The 22,083-nt window shown below is 37.7% G+C and overlaps 1 protein-coding gene across 3 annotated transcripts in view; it reads left to right on the top strand.

Annotated features, from left to right (window-relative positions):
* ZMYND8 (zinc finger MYND-type containing 8) overlaps nt 1-18,648 on the top strand; it is a 49,650-nt gene extending 31,002 nt beyond the window's left edge. Inside the window, exons 12-21 of one of the 3 annotated variants that reach the window (XM_082491363.1) lie at nt 1,305-1,457; nt 2,309-2,812; nt 5,168-5,542; nt 7,571-7,761; nt 8,821-8,901; nt 9,995-10,073; nt 11,854-12,093; nt 12,263-12,420; nt 13,845-13,934; nt 17,126-18,648. In XM_082491363.1, the coding sequence (XP_082347489.1) occupies nt 1,305-1,457; nt 2,309-2,812; nt 5,168-5,542; nt 7,571-7,761; nt 8,821-8,901; nt 9,995-10,073; nt 11,854-12,093; nt 12,263-12,420; nt 13,845-13,934; nt 17,126-17,227 (1,973 nt within the window). In that variant the 3' untranslated portion in view covers nt 17,228-18,648. Of the gene's footprint in view, nt 1-1,304; nt 1,458-2,308; nt 2,813-5,167; nt 5,543-7,570; nt 7,762-8,820; nt 8,902-9,994; nt 10,074-11,853; nt 12,094-12,262; nt 12,421-13,844; nt 16,203-17,125 lie in introns of those variants that run through there. The other 2 variants (XM_082491365.1, XM_082491364.1) reach the window with 2 other exon arrangements.
* The last annotated feature ends 3,435 nt before the right edge of the window (nt 18,649-22,083 follow it).

Genomic DNA, 22,083 nt, shown 5'->3' with positions numbered 1-22,083 from the left:
GACCTCCTTGTAGGTTACATAGAGGTTACGTAGGCGTTGTGAAACTTCTTTCAGATAGTAAGATGTAGGGTCCCCTGGAGAGGTATTATAGTGTCTTGTCTTCATCTTCCCCCATTCTCCGTTTTTTCTTCTGTTTGTATCCTGTCACGTAGTTAAGTAAGGCTACAAAGGCCTTGAATCAAATTCTATACGAAGGGTGATATAAAACCATTACTGCTGTGGAATTAGCGTGGATTGGGTGACATAGTTAGCACAGGAAGAAGAAACCTAATTTAGTAAACATTTCCAATACAACAAACAAATTTTTCAAAAGTATTTAAGTGATTAGAACCTTCATTTTTATTTTCAAAAATTACACTGCACTGAAAGTGATAGTTTGTATTATGTTTAGGTCACTTCCAGTATGAATATGTGACATGAGGAGTGTGAAATACTTTTATGACCATTTCACTGGGACTAGAAAGCGAGATTGAGTGTTATTTAGACTGAATTTGTGTATGCTATAATGCATATGTATTACAAGCCAGGATGATCCAAATTATAGCCTGTATATTTGGCTTGTGGATTGCACCACACGAGTTGCTGCCTCTCTCTAGGAAGAGATGAGGAACTGCTATTTTAGCAGTAAACAAAAGCTGCATGAATACTTGAATGGTTCCTTCTGTACCTGCTTTATCTGTAATGTAGTTTCTATTTACAACCTGATAGGAAGTAGAGCGGCCAAGCCTGATTGAGACAACTGTGCTGCTGAAGTTGAGTCATTATGTGCTATGGCTCTAAAATTTTAAATGTGAAATGTACCTTGATACTGAGTTCAAACTTGTGAAGAATGTCTGGTCAGCAGAATCATTGGCTCAGCCCTTCATATTTATTTGACTTTTCTCCGAGTTGTACATCAACAAAAAATGTCTTGTAAATATGTGTGGTGGGGTTTTTGTTGTTGTTGGTTTGTTGTTTTGTTTGTTTTTTAAAGTAAAATAAGGCAATACTGTGACATCTTTAACTGCTGTGGAATGAAACTCTGAGGCACAAACACACATTGTGCCAGTGTTGCCTTTGTCTTCTTCATGGCCTCTGTCCTTTCCCCAGTATATGGCACTGGCTCTTTTGATCCTACCCTGAGCCAGTTCAAGGAGATAAACTGGCCAAATGTAATTCTCTCTGTTCCTTCCCACTTCGTCATGTTTCCTTCCTCCTCCCCCAGACAAGCAACTAACTCCAGAGCAGTAAAATTTCTCTTATCTGGACAATGATCTCTTTTCTTTTTGTAAAATATTTTTCTTAGTTCCTTTTTCTTTTTCTAGATCGTAGCAAAGCTGAGATGGATCTGAAAGAGTTGAGTGAGTCAGTCCAACAGCAGACTACTCCTGTGCAACTCATTTCACCAAAACGACAGATACGTAGTAGGTTCCAGCTTAATCTTGACAAGACAATAGAGAGTTGTAAAGCACAACTTGGTAAGTATATCTCAGAATACAATGGACATCTGAAGGATACACTTGAAGAAATTTTGAATTGGAGTTTAAAAGAGGTTTTCAAATAGTAAAACCTTAAATATTTTATGCATTAAAACAAGGGTAGAGGATATTTGAACTCTTTGAGGGAAGTAGAATGCACGGAACTAGTTTAAATTAAGGTACAGTGAGACCTGATGTTTCAATTTTTTGTCAAAAAGCTTTCATCTTTTAATCTATTGTTGTACCATTCTGATGTAGATAGTCTGACAGAATTAGTCTTACTATTTGATTTGTAAATTGAAAAATTCAAGGACTGTACTTAACTTATGTTGGTTGCACAAATTAGTATATCCAGTCACATAGGAGCTAAATACTGTTAGAAGTCTAAGTGTTGTCTAGCACTTAACTTTCTAAGCACTAAAAAAAAAAAGATATTCTCCTCATAAAACTTACGCAGTCTAAAATGGATTCTGCAAACATGCATGCAAATAGCTTTAATCAGGTGAATAGTGTTACTGTTTTCAAGGTGGTTTCTTGTGGACAAAAATAATTCCTTATTGTATTTGCCAGCATTGGTCCTAAGTTGAAAAAAACAGCTTGCAGGTTGTGGGGAAAAAAAGCAGTGAAAGGAGGGCCATTGAATGAAATAAAAGTATGAATTGGAATATGTGGAACGTAATTCTTCTGCATTCTGATATTGAGATAGGGCACTAAGGGAAGTGTTTACAGCTTAAGGACTGACAGTTAAGATAATAGTATGTATACACTTTGTTTCAGTATGTGGAGTATTTTTTTGGTAATGTCAGTCAGTCTGATGTCAGCATGGAATGTATTTTTCTCCCCACAATTAGGAATAAATGAAATATCTGAAGCTGTTTATACTGCAGTAGAACACACTGACTCTGAAGATTCTGAAAAATCCGACACCAGTGACAGTGAATATAGTGATGAGGATCAGAAATCAAAGAATGATCAAGAAGATGGAGAGGACAAGGAAGGTACAAGAAGTGACAAAGAATCATTGAGCTTGAAAAAAAAACCTAAGCCCCCAGCACAGAATGAAGACAAGGAAGAACTTAAAAGCACAAGTCCAGAAGTGGAGAAGACAGATGACCCAGTCAAAGAAAAGGCAATTACAGACACTGAAAAAGAATTTTCTGAAAAGGGAAAAAGTTTACAGCATCCTGCAAAAGAAAAACTGAAAGGTAAAGATGAAACAGACTCTCCAACTGTGCATCTAGGTCTGGACTCCGATTCCGAGAGTGAACTTGTCATCGATCTAGGAGATGATCATTGTGGCCGTGAAGGAAGGAAAACCAAAAAAGAATCTAAAGAACCTCCTCCTAAACATGATGGTAGGATGAAATTCTTTCCTTCCTCTTTCTCTTCTGTACTATAGGGCTGTTATCGAAGCCAGAGTTGTTAGCTTTATTTTTGCATTAAGATGTTAAAAATATCTGCAGTAAACCAATTTTTTGAATGATTTTTCATTCTTTTTGACTATGAAAAAAGTTTTCAGTCCCCATTATGGTTTCTTGTTTAAATAAAATATGTTTCATTGAATTCCCTTTCAGCAACATAGAACTATGAATATCCATAATATTTGTTCTGTCATAAATTTAGAATCTGTTTTGCAATTTTTATGACTTTCAGTTGAATCTTTACATTTCCATAGGTTTCCCAAAATAGCAGGTATAGAAGAAGTTGGACCTTCCCAAACATACAAATTGCACAACATCCCCTTGAAATCAATGTAAATGCTCTTGGTAATAATCAAAAGAACAGCTAAATCACATGATTTGTCCTTGAGATTGCTTTCCCCTTTTAACAACACATAGAAACACTGTCTCAATTAATGAGTAAAGTGCTTTTGCTGAGCTTGTTCTGATGATAGCCTTTTGACAAAATAAAATAGAAAACCAGATTTAAATGGCTATATTGAAAAATATTTTATTCTTCATATACCTTTATCTTCTTGTCTATATTTTATAGCATGTTGGCTCAATCATTTTATGTAAAAATGTTACCAATCAATTTACTAAGTGTACTTTAGAAGACAACTTAATGTTTCTAAATTTTGAATCTTAAAATGGAATTTCGTGGATAAATATTGTTATGAGATAATCAAGAAAATAGGCTTATTAACTAAAAACAGAATTGTAATTTTGGGGAGGTTTATATCGAATGATTCTTGTTTAATTTAAAAATTTATTAAGCAAGGCAGCTTTATGAATTTCAAAACCAGTGATTCATAGAATCATAGAATGTTTTAGGTTGGAAAGGACCTTGAAGATCATAGGGTTCCACTCCCCTTGCCATAGACAGGGACACCTCCCACTAGACCAGGTTGCCCAAGGCCACGTCCAGCCTGGCCTTGAACACCTCCAGGGATGGGGCCTCAACAACCTCTCTGGGCAATCTGTGCCAGTGCCTTACCACCCTCAAAGTGAAAAACTTCTTCCTTATGTTCAATCTGAACCTGCCCTCTTCCAGTTTAAAGCCATTCCCCCTCGTCCTATTGCTACATGCCCTAGTAAAAAGTCCTTCCCCAGCTCTCTGGAAGGCTGCAATAAGATCTCCCTGGAGCCTTCTCTTCTCCAGGCTGAACAGCCCCAACTCTCTCAGCCTCTCCTCATAGGAGAGGTGCTCCAGCCCTTGGATCATCCTCGTGGCCCTCCTCTGGACATGTTCCAGCAGGTCCATGTCCTTCTTATGTTGAGGACTCCAGAGCTGGATGCAGTACTCCAGGTGGGGTCTCACGAGAGTGGAGTAGAGGGGCAGAATCACCTCCTTTGACCTGCTGGCCACACTTCTTTTGATGCAGCCCAGGATACATGTATTACTAGTGGCCTAAACCAGTGATGGTTGAAATAATAAGTAATCTTAAAATTTTACTTTGCTGTAGAGTCAAAAGAATAATACATATTCTGAGTGAACATAAAAGTGGATTTAAATATTCATATATATAGACCTATATTAATATTTTCTAGACATAATATGTGTCCTGTCCATTATTCCAAGGCTCCTACCTTTTCTTGTGGCCATCGGATACTAAAATGCCTTGGTCCAGAAAAGGGATCTGATGTGTGCAGATCCGAAGGTCTTTGCCCTTTTTCCAGAAACCTGTCAATGCAGCAGCCTTCTCTTTCAGCCATGTTTTTTCTGGCCAGTTCCTAAATTGATCTGATATGTGGAACAGTCAACTATAAACTCTGGAAGATTTTCAAGTAAACATAGATATCTTAAATACACTGTATATTTGGTTGTCAGTGCCAGTTCACCTTTCTTTAGAAAGTTTCAGTGTGCTATTCCTTCAGTTTTTGTTCGGTCATTGTTCCTTTTGAATGTATTTTTCTCCTGAAAAAAATTGGGATGATGACAGGTGTAGGTGGTAACCCAGAAACATCTTAACAGATGCTAACCTCTCACGTATCTTCCAAAGGAGGTCAGGCTGGTTTTCTGGGTTTTGTACCTTCTGTTTTGTTTTACTTAATGGCTAGTGCTTCTGAATTGCTACCAATTTCAACTAGACTGAAATAAATTTACAAGTACACTCATTTCAATATTCTACAAGTAGAATATCAATTACCTTTTGAGGAAAATAATTAAAAGTAGACTGGAAGGTGCATATGGCTTTTCCAAAAGTTAGATTAAAGTTATGAATCGGATATGTTGGTGAAAAGCTGGCATTACATTTTATGTTTGTTTAGTTGTAGGTAAAACTCCACCTTCCTCCAGTGCAAGCACCCAGCCTCTACCAGAAACTCCCGTACTTACCCGCTCTGCAGCCCAGACTCCACCAGCTGGTGTAACAGCAACTACTAGTACTTCTTCTACTGTTAGTGCTCCATCTGCAGCAACTGGAAGCCCTGTGAAAAAACAGAGGCCTCTGCTGCCTAAGGAAACTGCCCCTGCTGTGCAGCGTGTAGTGTGGAATTCTTCAAATAAATTTCAGACATCTTCTCAGAAATGGCACATGCAGAAGATGCAGAGACAGCAGCAACAGCAGCAGAGCCAGCAGTCTCAGTCACAGCAACCTCAGTCCTCTCAAGGGACAAGATATCAGACAAGACAAGCAGTTAAAGGTATACCCTTTCTAACTCAATGTGCCTGTGATGCCATAATCCCCCAGTAGTGATCTCAGTGCTCCAAGGCTGCCCAACCAGGAGTTCTTCCATATAAACAAAATCTCAAAGTGTGGTTCTACTCTGATAAGTGACTTTAAAATACAACAACATACTCACGATACCTGCTCTTTCTGGTGTGTATTTAGAGTCATGTCTCCTTATTTTAATGACAAAAAGTTTGTGTGTGTATCTGTATAAATATTTTTGCTATTCTTAGCCATCACAGATTTGGGAGAGTGAACTGAATTATTTTCTGGATTATATGATAAAACCATTAACTCTATTCCACTTGCATGATTTCCACTTGTCACCTCAATATCTACAAACTGGATCCAGTTTTATCTGACAAGAAGCTGATCTGTGAGGTTTTTCATAGAGTATAATTTGATAACAATTAAATTACCCGGGCTGCATGTGTCTTGGAAAACCCTATTGCTTAACTCTTAACAAGATTTTGATGCTAGTTTACTGACCAAACAGCCATGGCATTTTAGAATTTTTCCATAACTGTTTTCTTACCAGCCCTTTGGCTGGAGGTTTTGCTAGTAGTAGGCACGTGGTAGTATAAGTCCATGTTTCTATTGCTTCAATTCACAGATCGGCAACTTTATGCAAATGTAGTTTTATTTGTAATTTCAAGTTGTTAAACTGTATTCTGCATTCTGCTAACAGTGCTGGCAAGCCAGTAATTTCGAACTGAGGAGAGGTTTCGGTAATGGGTCACATACAAACATTTACCAGAGGCATGTTTCTCTGGTCTCAAACTGCTTTTCTGACTGTCATTTAGGAAGTGTTGAAGAATCAGTATCTTTCTATTTGTAGGCTGCACAAATTTGATACAGAAATATTCATTGAGAAAAATAAATGTGAAACTTGGTGAAGTCTTATTTTTAATAGAGTCATACTTAATATGAGAGCTTAATAATATGGAATGAACTTTAAATGTTCAGCCTATGAGTTTGTTTTATCAATATGTTTACTATTGAGTGCATCATGTGATAGAAATAAAAAACCCTGAAAAACTGAAAACTATAAAATCTATAGATCTCTTATATACTGAATTGGCATAAACAAAAATATAGTACATACAAACAAATCTAATAACTTTTTCAGTAATTCCTGTTTTGAGGATAGTGGCGACAAAGACATCTTTTATAATATGGATCATTAAAAATAGATTGAAAAGTACTGTCCTTATAAATAAATAAATAATATTTAAGGCAGATAAGTCATTAGGTGAAGGTCTTTGCATTTAGACTTGTACTCTTATTTTTTAATTACCCATTGCTTAAGATTATTTGAAATACTGACCAAAGATGAGAATTCTTTTCTTACCCTGTTTGAGTTAACACTATGAATAGCTTCTTTGCTTTAATGAGTTAATGTTGCATTCTTTGCTCTGCAGCCAAACAAAGGCTAATGTTGATCTGGATGTATTTATATTAAACACACCACAACACTAGTAATAATTAGTAGCATTAATAAAAAAAGAACGGGAATAACACAATAACACCAGGAGGTATTACTAAAGTAGGCTTTCTTCAACAGTGACTCACTAAAACTTGTTTCAAAGGGAAATAAAAAAATTCAATAATATGTTTCAAAATTATGGCAAATAAAATTGTCAGTCTGTTACGTGCATATGTATGGTATTAGTTGGGAGTTCTCCAAGTTGAGAGGTTAGGAAGTCAATTCCTAGGAAGTGGGGTGGAAAAGTCTGAAAATGGGAGGAATATAGATCTGAGGGGGACTTTTGCATTGGCCAGTCTAAAATGATGTTTCAAAGATGTATTCGCTCCATTACCTTTAAGCCTTACAGTCATGTACAAGTTCAGTGGCTGGATGCTGTATAATTAATTGATTAAATGGCACCATTGTATAAAGAATGTAAGTCTTGGAAATGGTTAGGTGTACACACTTAAGTTAGAAGTTTACCTATTCATAATTGTTTATGCGATTGATCCGCTGTATGTTCTCTTTTCTTAGCTGTGCAGCAAAAAGAGATTACCCAGAGCACTTCCACTTCCACTATAACCTTGGTTACAAGTACTCAACCTATTTCTATGGTTACCAGTTCTGGATCTGCAAGTACACTTTCTTCCTCAGTTAATACAGACTTGCCAATCGCAACAGCTTCAGCTGATGTGGCTGCAGATATTGCTAAATATACTAGCAAAGTAAGTTATTGAGCAAGGTTTTCTTAAAATTTTATTTTAAAGTGAACTTTCAAATTTTTGACATTTCAAATTCTGAAATAACTTTATTTTCAGGTTGTCATATGTTGCGTATTCATTCTACTAGGTAGGAACTGCTAGATTTTGATGAGAGTGCTGAACCATTGTTTTAGAGCTGGTTAAATGCTGCCATTCCAAGCCAGAATGCGTATGTGATAGGCTCCAGCTGCTCAGACACTTCAGGCTTTTTCCTTCTCCTGTTCCCCCATTGCTGCTTCTTATTTACGTTGCGTTGTATTTCAGACCGTTTTCTGTGTTTTCTCCTAAAGGTGTAGATATCCCCTCGGCATCATATTTACAGTAAACTTTAATATTTCTTCATCAGTGTCCAGTAATACATATACAAAAATGTACTTTTGTTTTAAAACTGTATAGCTTTATCAGATGATAATTTGTCGTAAGTGTGTATTCATGTATTAAACAGAAGCTAAGTTACTAAAGAGAAGATGTGGTGTAATACTTGTATCGTAGTGACAGTGAGGGATGGGACATTAGCTTTTCATATACTCTCTTAGATCTTTAAATTAAAAAATCAAGGTTAATACTATCTAAGGAAATAAAGTTGAGTACCATCTTGACTGTCACCTTTCAATGTTCTCAACCATATGGTTTTGGTGAGTTTGTCAGTGGTCAGCAATGTCAGTAAATGCCTTTTTTTTTTTTTTTTTTTTTTTTTTAATTGAGTTTCTGCCCGATAGTCATGTGGTTTTTTTTATTTTTTTGTTTGTTTGTTCATAAATTATATCAATGGCAATTTCTTGGAAAAGTAGAAGGTCAAGCAGTTCACCAATTCAGGACACTTAAAAATCAGAGTCCTGATCAAAAGCGTTGTGTTCTACCTTCTAAATAGTCCTTTAAAAGTAGACCCAGATAAATAGGTAGAGAGATATAGGGCATTGTTGTTAGTAATATAAGTTCACATTAGAGTAGTTGAAAGGAAGTGAAAGTTGGTATGTGTTAAAAATATATATCTCAATTTTTTTTTTCATTTTGTCTTTCCAGATGATGGATGCCATCAAAGGAACAATGACTGAAATATATAATGATCTTTCAAAAAATACTACTGGCAGTACTATAGCAGAGGTTAGTGTAACATTAAAAAGTAAATAATACTGATTGTATTTTAACTTTGAAGTTGCAAAATAGTATTTTTATACATAAAAGTACCATATAACTATACCTACAATTTATTATATATTGAGCCTGTCTAGAGATCCTAATTCCAATGCTGTTTTAGAAGTAATGATTAGAGTGATGGAGAAAAACACTGAAAAAAATTTCAGATGGGCTCTATAACATAAGCAGAAAGAAGAGTAAGCCATCAAGCCCAGATCCTTAAAGCTTCTGTCGAGGATTTAATTTTGTGTCACATTGTTTAAAATCAGAAATAAAGTAGGTTTTTTTTTTTTTTTTGAAAGTATCATTTTTTCAAACCAAGTATTGTCCACCAGAGGAAGATTTTAATTTACTTGTAGTGCAGTAACTTATTCCAGTTATGTGATTATGACCATAGTTTTTAATAACTTAAATACTTTTTGCATTATTTTTAGGAAATACTATACATTGCTTTTAATTGTCTCCAAAGATAGTACTTAGTATCTTTCAAGTGTTTCCTTTAAACTTGGAAAAAGCAGATTAAGCAGTGTAAACTCAGTACAAATGTGAACAAATAAAGCTTGGAGTTAAAAGTGTGGTGATTTGCTTGCTTGTTTTAACCAACATAAAGAAGTCACAGTTTTGAGCAATGATACTTGTATTCCCAATCCACAGTGAAAAATTTGCTTTCCTAAGCCTCATCTAGTTAAAAAAAATCAAATAAATGAAATGTCATACTAAAAAATGCAAACAAAACTGAAGAATAGGTTGCTGGTTCAGTTCAGAGAAATTGGAGACTCAACTAATTTTAGAGGAAGCAAAAGCAAGTTTAATAGAGGTGCTTTTTGTTTTCAAACAATCCTGTACATTTTATGGTAAGCAAATCTAGCAAACAAATACTTAGAATACTTCAGACTTTGATTTGGTGTTTGCTATGGTCTGTCCTCCTGTTAATATGAGGGAGCCTTGATGTAAGTGATGATCAGGCTCTTTGCTTTGGGCATGTTTATCTGTATAATAATTATGTATTGTACGCTGCACCCTGTTTATTATTACTAACTATTAAACTTTTAATTTTTAGATTCGGCGTTTGAGGATTGAGATAGAAAAACTTCAATGGCTACATCAACAGGAACTCGCAGAAATGAAGCATAATCTAGGTATGAAAATGGCAGTCCAAAATAGTGTTGTTTTTGTGTCCTAAGTAGAAAATCCAAATGTTTGTAGTATGTATTACCTTCATCATATGATACTATAAATTGTCCAAGTGAAGGACAGAAAACCTTATATAATGTGCTGTGCTGATGTTAGCAGACACCTTTTGAGTATGTACACAAAGTTACTTTATCTGTGCGTATTAAACAACAGGTGTTCAGCCCTCTGAGACAAATTTAGGCTAAAAAGAGCTTTTGATAGGACAGAATAACTATTTTATGCATCATTGGATAATCCCTCTTCATGAGTTATTTTATGCTGATTATTTTGTACTCATTCTCATATGAATCAGGTTCTGTTAATATAGTCACCGGGGTAACCCGCTTCCTCTGGTATCTTTTTAGATTGTTGCTGACATTTTGGTTCAGATCGGCTGGTGGTGTAGATAGTTATTTATTTAAAGTGAATAGATGACCTTGACTCAATGCCGGTGCCAGACTGTCAGTGGAATAAAGTCAAAATACTACATTAAACAGACAAAAGAATATTCTTCCTAGGAGAGGATTTTCATCGCTACATTTACTCAACAATACGGGCAGGAAATGAAACCATGATTAAAATGTGATTCCTCTTAAATTATCTTTTAAATGCACTGACTGTGGGAAGAAAGTTGCAATTGTGTGATCAAGTCTCCTTTAAGCTAGATGCAGTCCAAACAGCCTTAGGACTGTGGCATACAGTGTCCTCGTCCACTTTTTGACTCTCTTTTTGCGGAGCACATCTGGAATCAAAGTGAATTAAGGGCTGAATAACTCCATATGCAGACTCATGTCTTCAGTTTGTTAGTAACATTTTGTTCTTTCAAGTCAGGGTAGACCAGTTTTTCCACCGCTGCAGTCCAGTTACAGCATTCTGCAGAATTACATGAGTATGGCAACAACTCGTCTGCAACTCACAGAACTGAATGCCTAGGTGTGCTCAGAAATAAAAGAAAAATCCTTTGTCACCAGTCTTAAGCTACTGATTTAAATAAATACCTTTAATGGTGTTTTGAAAGTATGCCAACTTCAGAGTTTTTCAGAAGACTCAAAGGTTCATCCTGAGTCAAGGTGGCCAGGATTGGACTGCTTTATTTGTATTTTCCCACTTCCTTGAAGATTCTGTCAAGCTCTTTCGCTCATAGTGACTGAAGTGTCAGTTTATAACTGCATTAATAGCAGGTGGCTTTCAGAGCAATCCTGAAGTAAGGCTCAAATTTACAGCTTTATTCACGTGGTTTTTCCAACTCTGTCAGCATCCCTCTTGGAACTTTCACATTTTTCTTTGCAAAGAAACCAAGATATAATGAACAATTGATTTCCTGTTACTTATTTCTGAGACAAGAAAAGAAATATAATTCTCTGTCTTTTCTGAATATTAGAGCAGAACAAAAGTTTGGGCTTGTAAAGGCTTAGTATGTTAGCAGTAGCTGCATATGTTCTTTTTGTCTTTATGCTGCACCCTAGTACACCTGGATTCTGATCTTGTGTGGGACATCTAGAATTAAAGTGTTAAACAAGTGGAAGGTAATGCTTAAGGGTAAAAATCATGGTGCCAGAATAAGAAAAGAAGATGGAAGACTTCATTTGTTGAGTAGGTATGAAACAGATGCCCGAACTCAGGGAATGTTTTGATTGTTAGTTTTAATTTCATGTTGTCTTTAAACTCCTAAAAGTTACTGGTTTGCACCTTGCTGTTGGGGTGCAGAAAATGCAAAACTCCTCTTTCTTTCTCCATTTTGAGTAGAACTGACAATGGCTGAAATGCGCCAGAGTCTAGAACAAGAACGAGATCGTTTGATTGCTGAGGTGAAGAAGCAGCTCGAGTTGGAAAAGCAGCAAGCAGTGGATGAAACTAAAAAGAAACAGTGGTGTGCCAACTGCAAGAAAGAGGCCATTTTTTATTGCTGCTGGAATACTAGCTACTGTGACTATCCCTGCCAACAAGCTCACTGGCCTGAGCATATGAAATCTTGCACACAGTCAGGTAATCTTGCTCCGGGTTGCCTGTTTCCCCACTGAGGGGGGTTAGGGTGGGTGCAGTACACAGTGACTCAATATTCTCCGTTTGTGTGGGTGCAGATGTGCCTGTGAAGAGTGACTGTGGACTGGTACACACGAGTAGCGGCTACTCACGCTTTTTTCCTTTATCTTAGCTACTGCAACACAGCAAGAAACAGATACTGAAATTAGCACAGAAACATTAAATAAATCATCTCAGCCCAGTTCAAGTGTGCAGTCTACACCCACAGAAACAGCCAGCACCCCTAAGGAAAAGGAAGGTTCAGCTGATAAAAGCAAAGAGAGTGTTACAGTGAGTATCATTGTGGTCACTTCAAACAGAAATAGTATGTAAGATTTCTCTGAAACCTACCCCTAAAGGCTTCCCTGGATCACCCAGGAATTTATGACCATTTGCATATTTCAGAGTGTGATTTGGGGAGTGAAATAGTGAGTTGTGGGGTATTTTTCTTCATCTTGGCAAAAAAAAAAAAAAAATCTCCTTCTGTCCTCTGGGAACACCCTTTCCCCTTCAGTCATTCCTAGTAAAACCTTGTGTTGGCTTGACTCATCCTTCCAGCCAAAGGGGACTGGACCTCTTTCTCTCTCTCTCTCCAGGACCCATCAGTGTAGCTTCTGGTCTGGATCTTTCGATACAAGTTGCCTTCTGATAAGCAATACTGACTGCAGCACTTCCAAGCCCTTCTTGCCTGGGGGTTCAGAGACCAAGCTCAAGACCTGCATTCAAATCAACTTACTTTATCACAACAGACTGCCACTAGGGTACCACAATGTTCCATAACACTGATACAACAATTCACCTGGATCTACAGTTAACGGAGCAGTGTGCAGTTACGAAATCCTCCATAGCATCTACTCTGATAGTATTCAGTAGGCAAGGATGAGCAAATGCTCTAATAAAAGGGACTTAACATTGCATATATAGAAAATGTTTATAGAGAAGATTCTGCTTTATAGGTAGGGCTTGAATATTAGCAATTTCAGCATCATTTTTCTTCTGCCCTTGCAAGATTTATTAAATGAAAAATTTTAGGGGGGTCTGATCCTTCAAACCCTTACACATGATCCCCCACATCAGTAGGAGCCGTGTTGTATTTTAAAATATTAAAAGCAAACTAATTTTGTAGTATTGTGATTCCAGCATGATGTCTCATTGAGATAGTCCTATAGAATTGGGAAGCATAGTAAACTAGAGAGCTGTGTTCATTTCTTGACACTTTTGCTACTGTCTGGTGTTAGATCTCTGGGCTTGACATGTCATCTAAGGGAGTAACTTGGGAAACAGATTTGAAGAGGGGAAAAAGGATGTGCTGTTCCACCTGAATGCTTTGGTGAAGTTAGTTAAACTCTGGCTCAGTCGATCTTCATACGCATTGCCTGTGGCAGCACAACCTTTGTATTACTGGGGAAATAGGGAATGGGAGAAAATCAATTACTTAAAACTTCTGCCAGGGAATATTCCAGTTATACAAATCTGGAATTGCTTTCACATAAATGTTCTACCTGAAACATCATGCTGTATACATTGATCATGTTCATAATTTGAATTTCATTTTATTAACAAAGAAGTAACCTGTGAATTCATTAAGATGCAAATTTTTAACACAAACAAAACATCCAACATAAATTTCATATTACAATAATAATAATAACAACTAGGTGGAATTTATGTAAAAGCTGAGACTTCTACTGAGGTTGCCTGTGCTGTCTCTGCAGATAGCAACAGGTGTGACAAGCAACCAGCCTATAAAACTGGTCCAGGTACCGCAGACCACCACCTATATTCCAACTACTCAACCCACAATTGTAAGTACAATATCGTCATTTAAAGTCTGCAGTAGTACTGTTCCTGGCATTAAAATTTCTCAGTGTTTCTGGGGGGTTGTCTCCTTCTGCTGTTCTATCAAGATATGAATTCACTGGTATAGTCTCAACTTGCAGTGCAAAATGTCCTATTTTGCTGTGCAACATTCCACCCTTTCATTTCATCGTTCATTATTACAAGGATTCGGAAGTTGTCATTAAGAATAGTGGAGGTATTGAGGACAGTCAGACTTCCATTTTACATTATTATGTTAGTTATTTGTCCGTTTCATGTATATACTTGACCACAACATCAGTGTAAATATATTGAAGTCATTTAAAATATCTTTCAAATATCTTTTTGTCTATGGTATACTGAAGAGATATAATTAATTCTGAGCTATGCTTGATATTCCTGTGACATCTCAGTAACTATGAAAGAAAATAGCCAGTGTATCTCCCATGCAGTCTTGCACATTAGCGTTAAGAAATTATGAAAAACAGCATTGATCAGACCTGTTTTTTCCATTAAAGACTTAACCAAGGACACTTGAATTCCCTAGTGTCAGTCACAGGAGAGGGGGACAGAAGTGAGCTCAATTTTTATATTTTATGCACCATAATATCCCATTCTTTCAACTGGTCACGTTCTGCAGTGCTCACTTCAGAGTCAGCATGGCATCTGAGCTGACATTCCTCTTACCAAAAGGAAATAAGCTGATGTTGCGCTGGTAACTGAACGACACGCTCTGTCTTGGTGGTGGGTTCAACAGAGAAGCCCATGTGTGGATAACTTCAGTTCATTTTCTGTCTGAAGTTAGATAATTTATAATAGTAACTATCTACTAATTTAACAGTGTACCTTAATCACACTGTGATTGTGAGGCCTAATTTGCATAGAAGTTGCTCTGTCTTTCTCTCTCCTTGCGTACACACACGCGTGCATGCACGCACACCCCCCAGCTGTAGGATACATGCCTCTGTGTGTGTGTGGCTGTGAGTGCACGCATGTGCACACATACATACAGTATTTCATAGCCATTATATTCCATGCAAATGTTGTTGCTCTTAGTGGGGATCATGACTTTTCACATTCCCAGCAGCGTTAGAACTCAACTCATTTTGTCTCAGCTGAGAGCACTGTGCACCTTTGCAGCATTGGCCCTAAGTTGCTTGGACTGAATTACCATAACAACAAGGTTTTGTATGTGTTTTAAAATCAAGTAGAAACAACAGAGACATTAGGCTCATTTGTGAATAGCTGAGAGGCTGTAAGATCATGAGGTGGTTTTGTGTAATGTTCAGAAAAATGGCAGTTACCTTCATTGGTTTTCTGTAATACAAAGTGTATTGAGTTATGTAAAGCATAATTGGAACGTCTGAAAGGTTTCAACCTTTATTTGTGCATGTTTAGGACTTTGTACACATTTGCATTAGTCTTGCACAGCTACAGACACCTCTGTATTCTAATGACTGCACGTGCAATTTAAATAATTTTAAACCTTAGTGCATGTTTAATATGTATGCAAAATGTACATATGTGTAAAACTGGCAGAGGTGGAAAATTTACCTCTCAGGGAATGATCTTACCACATTTCAGGAGTCTCACACATTCCATATCCTGATCACTATAAGAACTGAAACTTAATTTTTTCATTTGTGTAAGTGTGTATATTTAAAGGTGACTGTGGCAACCGGAATTTCCCCACCTGTAGTACCAACAGTGACTTACGTAATGGCTTATTTAGGGTTCAATTTGCACTTTGTTTCCAACTAGGAATTTCTTCCTCTGAACAACTTCCAGCATATCTTCTGGGTACCATTTCCATTGAACCTCTATACACATCTGAAATCATTACAAAAATGGCAGTAATCTTGAATTTATTTAGCAGATTAATTCCATGTTTGGTTTTTATTCTTTCTGCTGTTAAAATAATGTAAAAATATGAATTCAGTGTCTTTGCATTCCAGGGAATGGAATGAGTAGGCTTCTGGAAGGCACAGACTTTGTCACAAAGGAGCTGATAAACACTCTAGGCTGTAATCCATCTCAGTAGGGATACTCGTGATCTTTGCTGAATACCATTAAGACAATAATGTGGTTTCTTAAAACAGTGTGGGGAAACATTGGGCTTCAGTGAATTTGTATTTCTTCTTCCACGTTCTCTTTGGAATGTCACACTACCATCGGGGGAAGATCTGTGCATCCCTTTCAGGTTCCTCAAACTCTCGCTTCCTGTTTCTTCCACAAGCTATTGTGAACTGAAATGGATGCAGTTGTTTGATCACCAGTTGTGCATCACTGGAATTGTATCAAAATATACTTGCAGTTTGTATGGTATAGACATTTCTAGACTTTCTCACGTCTTTGGAGGAAGGTTAAGATACAGACTTAAGATTCAATAAATCCTTTTCCAGATCTTCCAGAGTGATGTGACCTTGACCAGATTGTTTAACATTCTTGTGCCTTTGTCTCTGCATCTGTAGAATCAATTACCACCTATAGAGATGTCCTGAAACTTCATTTGTCGAGATTTATAAATCATGATCTGTATGATGGAAGTGAAAAGTTTATTCTATAGTAATATTTTTACAGGGTGTAAAAGACAGTTCCCAGTAATGCTGATGTTTTTGTTATTGATTTGTGCAAAAATTAACTTAAGTACTTTTTTGTTCAAATGGATGTTCTTTGTTCTCTTCCGTGTAGACTGAATGCATGGGGGAGTTCCTTTTGGGGAAAAAGATTTGAGTAATGTGTAACAAGAATATACTTATAAACAAGGGTATTTTTGTACTCCAGTTTGATTTGTCAAAACTTTTTCAAATGACAAAGGATTTTCTTAGCCCTTTTACCTCTTCCCATGTATTAGTTTGGGGAAAATACGTAACTGGAAGTAACTATGAAAACCTAACTCTCCAAGCACAGACAGAGTGTGTGTACAGTACCTGTAGGACCACCTGTCCCTGTAATTATATAGTAGTAGTAATAATACAGAAACCCTCTTGGCTATAGGAAAGTAATACGCCACTTTCTGCGCTGGAATGAGGTAATATTGTGGGTAATAAAGGTATTAATTCTTGCATAAAATTGGAACTTGTTCTGGATTTTCCCTGGAAAAGAAATCGCTATTTCTGTGGTCATGTTTATGTGACCTTTAACATAACAATATGTTTCTCTTGGTTTTAATCCACAGACCATTCCTGTAGTGGTAAGTCCTTCTGCTGGGACAGTGGCAATGAGAACTGGAGTTCAGTATGTTCAGACCACAATGCCAGTCCAAGTACGAAGAGTCTAACTGCTAACAAGAAGTCCATACAATTGTTGGAATAAATAAATCTAATAGAAATGTGAAAAATAAACACAGTTCTTTGGATTAACCTCAAAGGTTCAGACTTTAGCTTTGTATATGTGTACAAAGCATTAACTACACTACATTAATGTAAAGCATTAGCGCTGGCTTAGAAAAGCTGAGGACAGGTAAGATCCATATTAAATCTATGCTTCTTTTGTAAATAATGTACAATTTGTGGATGTCATTAAAGTTAGAGTACCATCTCCTTTTTATATTTGTATTGACTTTAACTTATAAAGAGCGTCTGAAGTTGGAAAAGGAAGGTTTAAAACAGCCTTTATGCAAGCTAACACTGAAAACTGGTCTTGGGAAGTTGCAGTTCTGCATCAAACAATATAATCATGAGAATCTGAACAACTTGTTTTGCATTTGGATTGAAAAACTTTTCTGCACTTTGAAACTCTTGTAGAATTTCTTTGAGCAACCAAATGATGAAGGGTATCTTTTTTCAGTTGTGTTAGACAAATTATGACATTTCTAATCTGTGGACCTGAAATACATAAAGATTTACATTGTTTTTTACAATGATCAGACTGTTGAAATTGATATTGTTTACAGGTTACAATTAAGTTAAAATTTCCTTCAGTCTAATATCAGAGAAGTTGGGAAGTGTGATACCAGCTGGTTGTAGCGTGGTTTCTGATCATTGATATCAAAGATTGGGAAAAGTAAAGTTTTTTCCTGTGCTTCACAGTTCAGTTTTCTTAATTTTAAAATCCTCCAAAAAGGACTTTGAAAAGCTTTTTGAATGGAGCAAGAACTAGGTGTGGAGAAAAATATGGATCGGGAAACATGGGCAAAGGACTTCTGATGCTGGGCCAGAGCATGTATTATTTATATGATGGATTTTATGTTTTTATGTAAGCATGAAACAGTACAGTATGAGAGAAAGTAACCCCTGAAAATGCTGTCTGTTACACTTATACTGTAGTACCATTTTGTATGTTGTGTAAAACGAAAGCATTGAACAAAGCAAAGGTGATGTATGTATATGAGAAAATTAATTGTATGATATCATTCCAGTACATTCTGTTGTACATTTTAGTCATGTTGATTTCTCCCATTGTTTATAAAAGAATGCGGTTTGTACAGTCTCCAGCTAGTACCCGTATTAGAGGGAAAAATGTATTAGGAGAAAAAAAACGATAACAGAATATTTGTGAATTGCGGTTGTGTCAAAAATAGCCTAGCTGGCCTTATTTGTGAAGCATAATTGCTTTTAGCATATGGAAGTATTTTTTCACATTTTCTTTGTATAAAATTTGTATTAAACTTAAATATCTTTTTTGACAATTGTGTTTCTTTGTGACTAAGACAGGTGACACACACGATATGCTTTGGGTTTCTCTGGTTTTTCAAGAAACTTCACAATTTTTTAATTAAACTGTTTTAGAAAAATGTTCCGTGTTCCTGGGTTTCCAGTTTCGTTTCAATCTGGATGAGTGTTCATTTCTGCACAGTCTCCAGATCGTAGATAATTTCACTTATGTTGGGATCTTCCGTCTCAGAAATCTGGGACCTTTGAATCCAAGTCTGTCAAATTTGACAGAAAACAAAGCAGCGTTGGCAGTCTGTAAATAAGAAGCTGTTTATGTATAAAACTCCATAGCATCCATTTGGTCTCAGTTTTAAGAGCAGCAAAGGCCCACTGCTGCTTGTGTAACATTTATGCATTGGTTGGACTGATGTGCTTATTCTCGTGAGGTGCATTTTTGGTTAGAAATGGAGACTTTCATGGCGAGTACAGTTGTAGCCCTCTTAAAAGGGTGTGAACTGGGCAGGAGTTCTGTGTGTGTCTTAGTTATCTGTTAGAAGAACTGGAGTTAATGAAATTGCTCACTGTAAAATCTTACTAGGAATATGGTCTTGAAGTTCCTCCTCCTGTAGTTACCTTGTTACATGCATTTGTAAAACAACTACAGTTAATGTTCCCAGTGCCACTGTTTAAAGAAAAGCACAAATCTTGAAAGCTTGAAATCATGTTTTTGCCTTCCTTGTGTAATTTCAGTGCTGGTACTACTGACACAGGCTCTTGTGTTAGGAGGGAAAAGGAAAGATGAACAAGTCTTAAATTGTTATAGGAAACCGCACTGCTTTCTGAAGTCTGTTTCAACCTATGTGTTTTTCTTTCAATGGGAATTGTTTTTTTTCTATAAAAGTTTCCTTTTTTCAAGAGAAATGATAGGTGACGAAATCCTAGTAAAGATTTATATAAATAAAAAATAACAACTCCCAAGAAGAGTTACCAGGTCAAGATCCAAGTGCCACCTTGGATGTTCTGCTGACTGTATTTTTTCCACATTTTAGCTAGTTACAGTATGAAATTCATTGTTTTCCTGAAGATTATTTTGTGTTATCTAAAGTGTAGGAAGAACACATCTCTGGCTTGGACATTATGGGAGGAGATGACACTGGTGTGATACGAGTTTAAAAGATAGGCTGCAACTTTATTTGCTGTAGGATTGAATACCATGACGAGGCATAAGCTGCATCCATCGCTTATGTATAGAGTGTCCCTCTACCCTGTATAGTGTATCCCGTGTTTATTTCAGATCCAAGGATTTGGGGAAAAATTACTGTGCTGGGTCTGGAGCACCGGTTCTGGCTGGCGGTTCTGGCTGCAGAGAGGTGATGATGTTCTCGCTGGAACTTCATGCGCTGGCTGTGAATGCAGCGTTAAAGAATTTGCCATCAGTTGTGCTGTCGCCTTCTTGTGCTGGTGCTTGCTGAATTAGCTTATATTGCAGAGAACACGGAGCAGGGAAGAGGAATGTTGTCCAGAGCTGTGGGCTCCTAAGGTTTTTGTCCTCCTCAGTACAGATGTGCCAGTTCCGAGGGGGTGCTGTAGGTTCTGCTGCCCCTGCCCAGCCGAGGCTAATTATAGCCCACTGAAGGCCAGGTTTTTCATCCTTTACAGAGCTAGAATCGTGGGACCAAAGTCCCTCTGAATAGTTACCCTTCCTGAGCCACCGATGGGCAAGTTTTTAAAACGATTGTACAGCTGCACCTTAAAGGCACTTTAGAAACAATGAGATTTCTATTTTTCTTCCCTTTTAAAAAACCATTTTTATACAAAATACCACTCAACTACTCGCCCAGTGCCCAGCGTTAGCTCTGCCACGCTTGCCTTATCTGTCCAGTTGTGCCTCTCTAGGAAGTGGTTAAATCCTGAGAATTTTGTGTTTGTGTACCGAACGCTCCTCAGGTGAGACGGCAGGGACTCGGCGTTTGGGAAGGGACCCCACACGGGGAGGGTTTGGCATGGGGCTTCCCGTGGGGCCCGGCTGCCCTCGGGTGGCGGGACGGGAGAGCTGCAGGGAAAAGGCAGTACAGGAAATTGCCGAAATATCGCCAATCCCGTGGGGGTTTCCATCCCCCACGGGATGGAAAAAACCTGTGTTTTTGCAACTATTTTCTTTGCAGTTTTCTGGTTATTTGACCAAAATGGCATACTTTGTTGCTGCATCTGTACTATTCTAAGCTGGGCAAGGCCCAAGTGTGATTTTTGTCAAAGCTGTTTTCAGAAATGGTTTAGACCCAGGTTCTGGTTTAAAAGAATGACTGGAAGTTTGAAGATGGAGACCTATGGAGATACCCTCTTTTGTTGCGTGCGGTTTTTTTTGGTTGTTAAGAGCTGTATTTCCTGTGTTGCACTCCTCGACTTGCTACAATGGCAGTGACTTGCTACAATGGCAGTCGTGAGCAGATGGGTGGAGAGACCCTGAGGATAAGGTTAATGTGGGGGGAAAGCGTATTTTGTTTCAGTCCTGGCACAGCTCAGAGTTCGGCTTTTGCAAAAGGATCCCGTTATGTGCAGTGCGGCAAGTGATGCTGTATAGGCTCAAAGGATGGCTATATGGAGACTGCTCACCAGATAAGGTGCCCTGAGCTGGGAAACATACCCAGGCCCTCAGGGCAAAGCACAGGCACAACTGAGATTTGACATGCTGAGCAAAAGGCAGACTTAGAAAAAGGAGCAACAATACCTAAAGGGAGCCGACGGGAGAGCTGGGGAAGGACTTTTTACTAGGGCATGTAGCGATAGGACGAGGAGGAATGGTTTTAAGCTGGAAGAGGGCAGGTTCAGATTAAACATTAGGAAGAAATTTTTCTCTTTGAGGGCGGTGAGGCACTGGCGCAGGTTGCCCAGAGAGGCTGTTGAGGCCCCATCCCTGGAGATGTTCAAGGCCAGGCTGGACGTGGCCTTGGGCAACCTGGTCTAGTGGGAGGCGTCCCTGTCTATGGCAGGGGGGTTGGAACTTGATGATCTTCAAGGTCCTTTCCAACTCTAAACCATTCTATGATTCTAATAGCAACTCTGTTAAATCCCTCTGAGGCAGCACTTGTAGGGCCCCGAGGTGACGGGAAAAGCAACTGTGCCCAAGGGCCGTTTCCAATCCCTGGCTGCTGGGAGGATTCCTCAACTCCCAATTCCCAATGACAGCACAGGTCACGAATCCATCTTCATTTCTGAATGATCTCTGCGGTTGCAAGTTTTCCAGTAAGTGTGTTGCTTCTTTTGTTATTTCGCATTTTAAGTGTTCAGCAAGTTCCCTGTACCCAGGATAAGCAGCCTTCCCAACTGAGTTTGCTATTGCTCTTTGCTCATTTTTCAACATAGGTAGCAGAAACTTAGGAAAAGGTAAAGAATCTCCAGGTTTTGTTCTACTCACATTTTACATATTGAAATAAATGGTATGTTTTTTTATCAAATTTTGTCTGTTAAAAATAAAGTATTATCTTTTTATTTAGAATCCAAGAAAAGGCATGCAAGAAAACTTTACAGTGAAAAGTGGAAG

This window comes from Vanellus vanellus (genome assembly GCF_965231255.1).
Source record: "Vanellus vanellus genome assembly, chromosome: 15".
NCBI lineage: Eukaryota > Metazoa > Chordata > Aves > Charadriiformes > Charadriidae > Vanellus > Vanellus vanellus.
This window is presented reverse-complemented; position numbering and strand designations above follow the sequence as displayed.